The sequence below is a fragment of the Poromitra crassiceps genome, assembly GCF_964638095.1.
Source record: "Poromitra crassiceps genome assembly, chromosome: 21".
NCBI lineage: Eukaryota > Metazoa > Chordata > Actinopteri > Beryciformes > Melamphaidae > Poromitra > Poromitra crassiceps.
Window position 1 is genome coordinate 23,217,232 of NC_139638.1, and position 13,807 is coordinate 23,231,038.

The following is a 13,807-nucleotide window of genomic DNA, read 5'->3' on the forward strand; positions in this document are numbered from 1 at the left end:
AATCACTGTCCCGTTGTGTGACTATTTTTATTCCCATTCTTCAAATCCAATAGAAGACACAGAAGGGGGAAAAAAACGACACCTCCCATTTCTTGTAGTTGGCCAATCAAAACTGCCCATGGTCCATTTCATCCAACCAGGAGGCAGGACTGGCGGGGAAGTCTGGGTAGCCGCCACTGCTGCCAGTGGAGAGGTCCGAACTGGGGCCGTTGGCTCCCCCCATGGAGACCCTCATGGCAGGGGTAATCCCGGGCCCGCTGCCCTGGGTCATGATAGAAAGGCCGGAGTCCGGGTAGACCAGGCTGGAGATGAGCGGCTGGTGTCTGGGCAGCGGCTGCAGCGAGCCCGGGGACTGGGGCAGGCCGTAGGGGCTGCTGGAGCGGATGTCGTGGAACTGGTCTTGGGAGGTCAGGCCGCCGTGCTCCAGGGGGAACGGGCCGTGGTTGTTGTTGTTGCCCCCTTGGCGGCCCCCGATGCCTGGGGAGGACTCGCTCAGGCCGCTGTAGATGCCGTTGGTGTGGCCGAGATCTGACATGGGTGGTTCATCTGCAACAGGGAGAAAGAAACAGGAAGTATTAGACATTGCGGTTGCATTTTATCTGTTGAAATTAGGAATGCACAGATATGTTGCGTTGTGCAAACGTCTTTGCATTAGGAGATACTACTCAAATCAGATGCTACTATTCAAACTTGAGTTCAAAATGCTGCAGCAAGACTACTCACAAATTCCAACAGAAGAGTCCACATAAAGCCTATTTTAGCATCTCACACTGGTTACCTGTACGTTTACAATTGATTTTAAAATGTTATTGATTACTTTTAAAGCACCTTTGGGATTGGCCTCAGAGTGTATCTCTGATTTACTAATCCCTTACGAGTGTGTGTGTGTGTGTGTGTGTGTGTGTGTGTGTGTGTGTGTGCGTGCGTGTGCGTGCGTGCGTGTGTTGCATGTTAAGGTTGTGTGTGTGTGTGTGTGTGTGTGTACCTGTAAAGGAGACTTCAGCATCACTGTCCATGCCCTCCTCCTGGATGCTGTCCTTGTCTGACTTGGAGCTCCCCCGCGACCTCTTCATGTTGCGGAAGTACTGACCCCACCTCTGCCTGCCCGCGTCTTTCTTCAGTCGCTTCTCTTTAGCTCGCCTGTTCTGAAACCACACCTGCAGGGGACAGGAAGACATGTTTGATTCTCAAACCACACCTACAGGGAAGGTTTTCGTGCAATATCTGAGATGTGCAGTTGAAACATGGAATTTTATTTTATTTTATTGTATTGCTTCACCTTGTTGTATGCTGTTGTTGATCAAATGTCTAAATGTGTAGCCATAACTTGATGGTGGGTTTTTATCTTTCTAACTCTTTACTACATATTATAGCAGTGTACGGATAAAAAAAATATATATATAAATGTTTGGTTTAAGTATATTAAAAGTTTTAAATTATAAATATAAAGTATAGGCAGCTACATTATATACATAAGGTCTGATATTATTATCTCAGTCTTGATGACCTCTCTTGTGTCTCATGAGGACATTTCTCAAACACAAGCCATACAAGACAAAGTCCTATATGCTCTTCCCTTCATCCAGATACTGTACCATGCTTTTAAACATGAAAACAAAATTAATTTTCCAAGGACTGCCTGGAGAGTAGCGGTTCACTTGAATCCGAGTGGGAGAGACTGAAACGGTGACACTAAACACTGCTCTGTCCCACATTTATCACCACGCGCACGTAATTAACTTTGCGACAGCTACAAGTCGTCCTTAACCCAGGGAGCAGACAGGTTAGCTTTCCTGTTACCCACATCTGTAGCGCACTGACTTTAATGAGATCTTCTCTAGTTCTGATCTATAAATTTAGCTCCGGCCTTTTAGACGACACAAACCTCCAAATGTAAACTGCCTATGAAATGGCATACGTGTGTGAATGGCCTAATTCTTTGTATTGCTTTATCATCCGACACGCACAACTTCATCCGGTTCAATCGCGAGCCGGACAAGAGGATGTTTTACATGTTCCTTAATGATATGCCGCCCTGAGCGAACCCTCGTCACCCCCTTTTCCTTTCGCTTGAATAACGAGAAGCTTTTTTTAGTAGCTTCTTCCGTCTCTACTTTTGTCCTTGCAAATAAAACAATATATATGACCGGCACCTAGTGGACCACGTGAAGCTCTCTCACAGACAATATGCGAGGGGCCCTCATAGCATTGTTAACGAGCGTGCACTTAAACCATTCTGACTTTCATGTGGACTTCATTTTACTCCATCTAGCCGTAAATCCCCCCCTTCACCCCCTCACCTCACACCCCCACAGACACACACGCACGCACGCACGGCGCACACACACACACACACACACATGCACACACACACAGACACACACTTATCTGTACCTATAGTGTCATTTCAAGCACAATGGTGGCCCTGATAATGTAGTCAGGACACTAATGGAATAGGCCTTAATGGATAATAATATACTTTACCTGCACGACCCGCATATCCAGGCCCGTCTCTGACGAGAGCTGCTCACGGACGTGCCGGGCGGGTTTGGGGGAGTTATTGTAGGCGTTCTTCAGGGTCTCCAGCTGTTTCGCCGTGATGGTGGTCCGTGGCCTCTTTGCCGTCGAGTCTGCTTCTGAAAGGTGAATGGAGAAGATGTAACGTCAAGTCACCGTGACAACAGATACAGATCACTGGCTGGCAAAGTGGTCCATGAGGGGGGGGGCCAGGCCCAGTTTCATTTCAATTTAATTACCCAGAAATACTCCCAATAAGAGAATTCAGTTCAATACTACTTATAACCTATCCCTCAGGGTGCCCGGGTAGATTCCCTGCCTATACCAACACAAGGGTCGCAGGTTCAAACCCGTTGCCTTGGTCGGGCATTCATACAGGCAAAATTGGTCATGTCTGTGGAGTGGGAAGCCAGATTGAGGGTATGTGTCCTGGTCGCTGCACTATAGCGCCTCCTCTGGTCGGTCGGGGGTGCTTGTTTGGGGGGGAGGGGAACTGGGGGAAATTGCGTGATCCTCCCACCTGCAACGTCCTATACCGGTGAAACTCTGTGCTGTCAGGTGAAAAGAAGCAGCTGGCGACTGCACATGTATCGGAGGAAGCAGGTGCTAGTCTACAACTCTCCTGATTGGCAGTGGAGGTGGAGCAATGACCGGGCAGCTTGGCAGGGGGAATTGGCCAATTACAATTAGGGAGAAAATTGGGCAATCTAGTGCATCTCTAATAGCAACCAAAGCTCATGTAACCTATCCATTTTGAAATGGAAACATTCAAACAGATATTTTGCAGTTATATCAGCATTGACAATAGCCATAAATGCAGCTTAAAATAATTGAAAATGATTTGATAAATCTCTCCTTTTGCACATAAATCAAACTTGTATATTTGGCCCTGCTGTGCATCCTGTCTGTGCATGTGGGCCGTGCCTGCAACTACATAAGAAAATACAACGCCATCATCCAAATGGATCGTGCCTAAGTAATTGCGCCCTCTCATTAGTAAAATAAACGTGTGTGTTTTTCGTGAAAACTCACGGTAACTCCTGCGTAAATCAGCACCTGGTAGTAAATTCAAACAAACAGATGGGGGGAAATAATGCTTGACCAAGGCCCAGGCTGTGCTATCACCATCTGAGCCTACAGGGATTTACACTGAAGCTATTAAGGCGTTAGGAGACTTTTTATTGATATAAACGGTGTATGGAGGTCTGCTGGCTCTATAGCATATAAAACTGTGTTGGGGAAACTCACAGTGAAACAAGTTCAATTGCGTTTGTAAGCACTTCAACCTGCAGCAAACTGTGTAAATATAATAGTGAAACCAAAACTCAGCCAGTTGTAAACATCCATGTGAAAACCAAATGCCCTTGTCTGACAACAAGTCACTCAATAGGCTGTAGTAATAAGAAACCACTATATGACATCATCGTAAGCTAGTTGTATTTTTTAATCACCAATGGCATCTCTATAATAATCATAAAATGTTCCTGTTATCTATACTTTATAGTTTTGCTGTGACCTATATCCTTCTAAAAAATTATTACAATAGTTATTTTTTATAAAGGTAATATGGAACTGACAAGTGTAAACAAAGGCCTAAACAAAATGATGTTGTGCTTCTTACTTTATGAGCTCTCTTTAAGCTTTCTTAAGATACTGCAAATTCACCTATTCAGAACCCCACTGTCCTTTTGGCTTATATATCATTTTCAGGGGTGCAAAAGTGAGGGGTTTACCACTTAAACGGGGCAGTTTTCAAATGAAAATGACTGATGTAAGCAAAATATTATACACAATTAATGACTGAATCAATGAATGGTTTTATATAGCTTAGAAAAAATGAGGGCAGAATGGCTGAAGGCTGGATTGAAAAAATGTAGCAACAGACAGAATTGGGAGAGAGAAATGCAAGACAACCTGGTATATTCGCCTATAACTATATGCATTCATTTCATTCTCATGTTTGTAAACAATGCATAAAATAGGAGGTATTATTGTTCATCCTTGCATAATTGTATTCCCTCTTAAGGACAGATGTACATATAACTATAGGCTACAAAATCCACATTAAAACAAGTAAGGCTAACATAGACCCCTATCTATGCTAAGATGTTAATTTAAACTAAGAAATTTAGTATTTCAACTATATTCTTCCTAACACTGCCTGAATATCCTTTAGTATTCAAGCACTAAACAAGGCTGCATAAATTTGATATGGTAATAGTTCGCAGTACATAAATCTTAAACAATTAAATTTTATTTTAATTCCAATACCCCACCACCCCTCCCTTCCCCTCTCTCTCTGCCCGTGTATGTGCTTGCACGCATATGCACACACACACACACACACACACACACACACCATTTTATGCAGCTTGCTATCGATTGGGTTGCGGGCTACGATGCAATTAGCACAGGTGGGTCAAAGTTTATGGGTGACCTCAAAGCAGTTGAAGTCGAGAAGCACAAAACTTGGTTGGTGCCATTTCTAGGCCACCTTTAGCCTATTTTGAACAGACTTGCAAAATTGTACATAATGCTCATCCAGTGTTGGGCAAGTTACTGAAAATTTGTAATTAGTTACAGTTACTATAGTTACTTCTCTCAAAAAGTAATTTAATTAATTTAAAGTTACTAGTTACTTCAAAGGAATTGGGGAAAGTATGCGTTACTTTTAAAACTCTGCTTCGATTGTCTTATTAATGCAAGTTAATACAATTAATACAACACAAAGACTGTCAAATTGTATAGCCAGCATTGTACCTGATTGAACATAATGCTGCTTATTGCCTATTGGGGAGAATATCAAGCAAGGTCAAGGTCAGGGAGGCGGCGTCTCTTCCTGGACTATGATGAGCAGAAACCGGATCCAAGTCCGAAAACTGTAACTAACAGTCAGTTACTATTTCAGTAATTGTAATCGTGTTACTAAATTTGAAGTAGCCTAATTAGTTAGATTAGTTACTGCAAAAATAAGTCAAGTTACAGTAACGAGTTACTTATTAACTAATACTCAACATCACTGCTCACCTCGCTGTTTGGCGGTCTCGTAGTCGGCCTTGCACACGAGCCTGCTGTCCTCCATCAGGTAGTACTCGTCGCCCGTGGCCAGTTGCCTCTTGCAGACAATGCAGGCAAAACAGTGCAGGTGGTAGACGAAGTCCTGCGCTCTCCTCACCACCTGTGTGGGCGGGATCCCCTGCTGACAGGCGGCGCATTTGGTCCCGAATCTCCTTTTTGGAAATCAGAAGTTTACCATCAATATTTGGAACTTAATCTCTTTTTCTAGCCTAAACATCATGCGGCTTTAGCAACGAGACCCACCCCCCCCCCCCCCCCCCCCCACAAGATCTTCAAAAAAAGAGAAAACAGGCCAACGAAAAATATGTTAGACCTAGGCGGCCCATATATAGGCATTTAAAATAACTGTCATTTTATTGAAGGCTACTCACTTGAAGAAATCCTCTTTGCAGTAGACGCTGTCGCCTCTACTGAAGCACTTCTCGGCCAGTTGTGCCTGGCAGTCGCTGCATTTCAGGCACTTGCTGTGCCAGTGGCGATCCAGCACTTTGAGGATGAAGCGGTCCACGATGTGTTGATTGCAGCCCGCACATACTGGGATCTCTGGAGGACACATGGTGGAAGAACTCAGTCACGCCAATTATTCACACAAACAGACGAATATCGTTATTTAAAAAGCCCTCTCCTTAAATATTCAGCATGGGAACACATTTTTACCCCTTTTTAATAAACGTTAATGAAGCAGTAGCCATAATAGCCTATATATTTTTGTTGTTGTTGTCCACCTGAAAAGTGAGTTAAAGCCTATATTTTCATGATTATGTAAAAACGACAGACACTATACACGCGTTATAACTGAAAATAGAAATAAGCACAAATAATGGGCGTTAGGAAATATCAACTGCACTGCATTCAAGTGATAAACGGTGTAGTTTCTGAATATGCCATTTTAAATAGCATTTTGCCCTTTGTTTCGCCAGAACGAAATAAAAACGTATTTTCTCGCATGCCATGAATTAATTAATTTTTGTTTTCTAAAACAATTCCACGATAAAAAGATGATCATAATCTCAGGTAGGCTATAGGCCCAAATAGTAGGCCTGCCAGATCTTCACCAACTTTTACACAATCACAAGCATCATCATCATCATCATCGTTGTTGTCATCGTCGATTTCAAACATCCCTGACAGAACTCTATCATCCCCCCCCACACAGGTGGGACATTGAGGACCATTGAAGCTTCTGTTCGTCTGTGCAAATTGCTTGGTGACCAATGGCAATGTCTAATAATTTATCACAGCGACCACCCACGTGGCCTACATGTCCTCTCTGCCGTTTTTGTTTGGCAGAAAATGATATTCGATGCAGAGACTTTACCAAAGTTTCTTGATATCCATCCCTGCATCTCTATCTTAATGAAAGTCTTATTTCTCATGAATGCGCTGTGGCACAAATCATAAAGCTCTTAAGATAATAGTAATAATAATAATTAAATATATTGTGTTATTTACATTCGTAAAATCACGTCTGACGGAGGAGTTCAGCCCAGCCCGTATTGTGGGAATGAGGTTTATAACTCAGACTGACAACAGCGACAATCAGACGCTGAGAGGATGTTCTGCTGCTTTTTACGCATGAAATTAAGTAGCCTACAATTCGATCTGAAACCATGAAATATAAGGATTAAATAATAGAATAAGAATGCAGGCATTATGGAATTAATAAGAATCAAGTTGTTATACGTTCTCTTATTTAGATTTAGAATTTGGTTTAGAATTAAAGCATTAAACTGTATTAGCATGCTTTCTGTAGCGGATGCGTAAACAAACAAATAATAGTTACCACGACTATATTATAATTTGAACGTATAGGCTATATGCTGTCATACAAATTTGATATTCAATAAAAGATTGAGGAGGCACGGCGTGATGGAGGTCCTGACCAGAACACAACTGCAGACGTAAGTGCGATATGATATTTTCATCTTGAATGAAATCATGCTTATGAAGGCTAAGGCACACCATCAACTTAATTAGCATGCTCATCCCAATCGAATATACATTTGTTATTTTTGCCTGTATAGCCATATTTAACCAGGCCTTATACGTTTACATGTTTCAGGTATAGCTACATAATAAAGCTCCACATTTCAGGTAGGCCTTTAACCTACCCTAACGCACAACGAAGAAATAACTCGATTATTATTTAAGGACATAGCGACAAAAGACGATGACGACGTAGCCTAAATAGGCCAGATCGATTCACGTTATTACTAATTTAAAAAGGTCCAACCACTTCATATTCCATCCGTCCAAGGAATCGCATTCCTATTGTTCTGTTGTGGGCGACTTATGAAACATTAACGAGACATTTCTTCTGGCATCACCGCCGGCAAGCATGCACAAGTGAAGAACAGGTGTGCCCGAGTCATTACTAATTCAACGCGCTCTGTAAAACTAGAAAGCAGCAGCACAGTCTCACGACACAACCCAAGGTGTCCAACCAATTTGCTCACCTTATAGGCTTACTTGGAATATTACAATTATAGTTGCCCGCTGAGAGGCCCAATTGAACTCCCTTACATAAATTCAAAGTGCCTAACTGGGGTTAGAGACCACATCACTGCACCCATAAATCCTCCTTCCAATTTTTAAAATTGGACAGTGTGGCAAATAAAAAGGTGGGGAAACTGTGCTTCAAGTGATCTTCATGAGGCAGACAAAAATAAACAAGTAAATAAGTAAATAAATAAATACATAAATACATACATAAATAAATAAACGCGTTTTTAGAACATCATTAGCTTCCCCCTTTCATTCTCCTTCAGGATGCTACACTAACACTATAGTGATAGTGATACCAACGTTTTAAGCAAACAAATCCAGGTTAAACCGGCTGCATAAAAGTTGCTTTGCGGAGCAACATGTCATTTCGCAGATTCACGTTTTGAGACTCGATCACCCGTCTCAGGTGTAGCCACGACAGCTGTATCATTGGAGAGACAAGAGACTTATCCAAAAAGTAACCTAAACGACTGGTGAAGGCGTCCTGTTGGAGCACGTGTCATTGGCTTGAGCACGATGCGTTTTTTATTATAAATTGATAAAGCCTATATTTACATCGCAGCTATGGATTGATTTAATCGGGAGTTCTTGTCAACAAATGTCCCACATAGGCCTATGTAGCTAGATAGCCCCCCTGACCCCTCCCCATAAAAGTAGCCTACATATAGCATATTATGCACATCAATTAACAGTGCAAAACGAACAAATTAATTATCCTTTCACGTGAATAATTACCTTTCCGTAGTTCCTCACTGTGCGCCAGCAATGTAAGGAGCATCTCCGGTGCCCCTTTTGGAGAATTGCGCTGACTATGTCCATCCATTGCTCATGATTTACGCTTATTAATGCAACAGATCTTATTTGTGACCTACACGCATGTAGCCTAGCGAAACAGGCAAATATGTGCAGCAGCACGAGCCCAAACGCGAACACGCAGACGCCTGTGCGCGCGGCGGAGTTTGCTTTTCTCCGTCAGTGTGTGCAGGATTACGCTGCGCCGTTACCTTGGCGACGGGCAGATAGATTAACATCACCTATACCAAGTACCCGGAAGAAGAAGTAATGGCAGGGTGAGAGGAGAAGCCCAGAGTTTCTTGTTGGGTATCAGTGACGCGCAGGCCCGGCTCCAGACCCAAATTACAGAGGGGGCCTGCCCCTAGCTTGGGGGGGCCAAGCTACCTAAAGGGGGTCCAGGGGGATTCTCCCCCGGAAGAAGATTTTGTACATTTTAAAGTAAAATTCGTCAACCTGGTGCATTTGAGAGCAAAATGAAGAGGCTAAATCTATGAAGAACTACACACATCTCTAATGTGTTGTGACTTTACAAATAATTAGACCTAAACAATTAATATTAAATGTATTCACACATTGTGCACAAATTGCATTCATTGTGACAAATTTACAATAGTTAATATCCAGCCAGAATCATTGCAAATGGATGTTCAAAGTAACAGTTAGCAATAGCATGCAGTTAATCAATGCCTAATGACAGCCAGATTCCGTTTTAAACTTTAAAACAGAAAAACGGAAAAACGTTTTTAGCCACACACACAAAATAATAATAATAATAATAATGGGGCCAGTTTGGGGAATGGGGGGGGCCGGCCCGGTCAGGCCCCATACAACGTCGGGCCTGGTGACTCGTACACAGTTGGCAGTTATTTTCTTCTTTAAAAAAATGTGTAGGCTAGCAATTTACTCTTTCAATTTCAGTGGTAGGCCAGGCTATATCACAAATATGCCTTTAGCCTATTTTCCTCAAACCTCTTAACAAGAAAAGTTGATTTTCTCCAAGTGAAAATATCACTTTATATCTTATATCACTTATATATATTCCCACCACTGGTTCACCGAAAGAAAACGTTGAGTAGAATATAGCCTATTATTGCATGAACATAATTTGGCCACCATGCACAAAGAGATATTTGTTTTTTCGTTTTTCTTTCTTTCTTTTTTTGCAGATAAGAGAGAATAGGCTATACAACGACGAGTTCAACAAAATATTACTGCGTAGCAATTATATAGGCTGATGAGTGGAGACTTTATTTATTTATTTATTTATTTATTTATTTATTTATTTATTTATTTATTTATTTATTTATTTATAAGATTACATTTTTCTGTCATGGAACTATAAATGACATTGTACTGAAAATATGTTTGTATATTTTCTTTTAGCCTAAAAGAAAACGGTTATTTGTAAAATGTGTGTGCTCTTTCCAAGTATTGTCACGCTTCCTTCAAAAAAAGAATAGTAGGATGACATATAAGCCTATACTATTCTATAGATGAACGTCACTTTTTACAAGGGACATGCCCTAGCCTATATTCGACACAACATTGAAATAAATCAAAGTATGCAAAGCTGTATCAATTATTAATTTACAGCAATGTGTTTTAAATTAAATCCATGGATATAATCTCACGCTTTTGCATCAGATTTCTTCAGAACCAGTTGGCACACACGCATGTGCATGATACACACACGCATGTAGCCTACATGATACACACAAGCACACACACACACACACACACACACACACACACACACACACACACACACACACGCACACACACACGCACACGCACACACACACACACACACACACACACACACACACACACGTGTGCACACACACACATACACACTTCATATAAGTGTGTTGACTGGCCAAAGACAAGTGTTTATTTAGGGGAGCGATTGGCTGCTCAATAACATGTTGATCGGGCCAACACCCCGATGAATTGTATTGACACTGATCTTTGGCACAAAGGAGCGCCTGGGGAAATCACGGCTAGTGCCACCGCGCCTGCACCACTGATCAATCTAAAATCAATGACCTATTTGCCTGTATTTCAAAGGTATAGGCCTATATGAAAGACGTTTTGGAGAAAGGTGTGGGGGTCCACGGGTGCCCCCTTAGATTTCAGCTTTGTAATAATTTTTTATGTCTTATTGATCGCTCAATTTTTAAGGGTGAGCTCGACAGTAATATGACAACACAGCGATAAAATGACCATCAACGTAATGGTCAGTCGGAGAAAGTCTGATGCTAAATAATTGTCATCTGTTTAGGTTGTTGTTGTTGTTGTTGTTGTTGTTGTTGTTGTTGTTGTTGTTATCGTTATCATAAATTGTAGGATTTATTTAGTTATTTATTCTTATGGCATGATCCGAAAAGTTATTTTATGTGTAGTCGGTGTTGCGCATGGGCATAATTAAATCGCAAAAGGGTTTAAATAAAACAAAAAATACAAGTTTCCTGTTGCAGTGGCGTTAATAAGGGACGCCCCATATCGACACAATCAATGTCGCCTTTAGTCAATAAAAATGTGATGCCAGAAAAAGGCCATCATCACACGATGGAACAGTTTATGGACGGTGAACAGTAATAAACCAGTATGCAAGTTAAAAATGCATCATCCACTCTTTGAAGGCCCATGACGAGCCACTGATTACACTCTGCTCATATTGAAGAGGATGAATGCGTCCATTGGTTTGGGGTCCGTCATATACCTCCCCGAGTGACCTCAGGTGTCCCAGCTGTCAGGCAGGGAACGTGACACCTTTGCGTGGGCAGACTGGGAGCAGCAGCTCGGTGCTGCTGCCAGGCTGTCTCTCTCGAGTCTCTCCTCAATGGTCTCTCCCCGCACAGGCTGCCGCGGCCGCACAGAGCTGGGCTCTCTCCGCAGACTCCCACAGACTCTATGGCTATAGCCGCAGAGGTTTTCAAAGTGGGAGGCGGGCCTCCACAGGGTACGGCTGGCTACATACTCCAGGGGGTCTCCAAACAGTTTCAAGGGAGGCTCAGGATGGAAGAAATAAAATGCCTTCGGACAGATATGCATTAGAAGTATGTCCAACAGCAGGCTATCTTGGCTCAATGCAATGTTGAATCGTGCTGTGGCTATGGCTTTCCAAGCTTGGTCTGAGGGGAGGCCCACAGTCACAGACTTTGAAAACCCCTATAGGCCTAGTAAGCCTACTCTGACAGGGGTCTCCATACAAGCCGGTGCCTCTCTCCTGTGACAGGTGTCTTGAGACTCTGCAGACGGAACACGTTGCCGTGACAGGCAACAGTCACTGACAGCCACGGGCGGCGCGGTGTGAAATGACAACACGCGCATAACATCTGTTCGTATATGCTTCTCCAACAATGAGAGGCTCATTACGGATTCATAACGTCTCCCACACGCAACGCAAAGAAGTAAACGCCTCAAAACAGCCCGGACAAAAATTTACCTATCTTGCTGATTTGCTGGTGAAAATAATTAAAAGCTTCGACGTGCATTTTAAACGCAACCCGGATCAACTTTTTTGCTGGATGATGGATAGGTCTATGCCATGTCTTTACACATTCACTTTTTTTGTAGCGCCTATCATCAGGTTCGAACAAATTTTAACCCCAGAATTGTCATAACTATATTGAAACATCTTTGAAACTATATTTTGAGTTGTTTCGGACACCAAGGCCCATTTAAGGCTTGTTGAACTTCACAGTAGCCTACAACCGCGAGCCCCCTCTTCTTGCTGTGCTGATCTGCTCCATTATCCCCTATTTCACGCCTAATTATGACCCATTAACCGACCTCAGGGGACAAAAAGGCAGCACGTGAACCTGTAGCCTATTTTTCACTCACTGTCTTCCTCCCCAGGGAGAACAAAATAAATAAATAAATAAATAAATAGATAAATAAATAAATAAATAAATAAATAAATAAACAAACAAACAAATAAATAAATAAATAAATAAATAAATAAATACAAAAAAGAACCGTTATGCATATTAAGAATCGAATGATTAAATCGAGCTCTTACCTTGTCCAGAACTGTATCGGGAGAAATTTCCGGAATTTTGACAGCTTGAACCCGGGTGTTCAAGCAACATCGTGCAAGAAGATGCTCGTCCAACGTTGCTGAAATCAGCGACGGAAGAAGACAACGCAGAAAGATAGCGCGCCTATATGATTTAGGCTATATGTTAACAACAACGCTATGAGAAATACAATCAAAGCCGTATCGTCCTATAGTGGTTTATCCTCTGGAGACACCACGCACGTTGAGCTGAAAGGGTGAATGGCTGCGTTTCGAACTGTCCTGGACCTGCATGCGTCGGCCGCCGAGCAGCACGGGAAGTTTGGAGCAGCCAAGTTGCTGTTTGATTCCGTGTCGGCAGGCTTGGAGATGAGGAGGAGACGAGGGGCGGGTGACAACAGTGCAGTGCAATGATGTCTGACCATTAGCAGTGTCAGCTGACCTCACAATGAGACAACCGCTATAGTTTTAGCATAACAATGTCAGCTCGAGACTCGAGTGGAGATGCTGCGCGAGCGCTGCCTCTGTCCAGGGTGCTGAAAGCCAGGGGAGGCGCGCGTGTGGCGGCGAGCGCCCTATATTAACACACACACACACACACACACACACACACACACACACACGCACACGCACACGCACACGCACACGCACACGCACACGCACACGCACACGTATATAGAGGTGCACGCGTCTGTCTGTCAATGCGCACAATGGGGCAGTTGGACGTTGTTGTTCCATTGCTGTGTTGTAGCTCTTTTGTCTGAGCGCATCAATGGATACAGGTGGAAGGAGCGTCTGCGTTCCGTTGTGTTACGTTAACGAAAAAAAGATGGACGTGGTGAAGACGCGATTACACCTTAATTAATTTACACATTTTCTGTCACATTGAAA

General features: G+C 42.7%; 1 protein-coding gene across 1 annotated transcript; it reads right to left on the reverse strand.

Moving 5' to 3' along the window:
- Positions 1-106: 106 nt before the first annotated feature.
- Positions 107-12,989, reverse strand: lhx3 (LIM homeobox 3; the record flags this gene model as incomplete). The annotated part of the gene is made up of 6 exons (XM_083657608.1): positions 107-546; positions 986-1,157; positions 2,485-2,636; positions 5,545-5,747; positions 5,967-6,138; positions 12,920-12,989. 6 exons carry the CDS (start codon positions 12,987-12,989, stop codon positions 107-109), a joined length of 1,209 nt encoding a protein of 402 aa, XP_083513734.1.
- Positions 12,990-13,807: the final 818 nt, after the last annotated feature.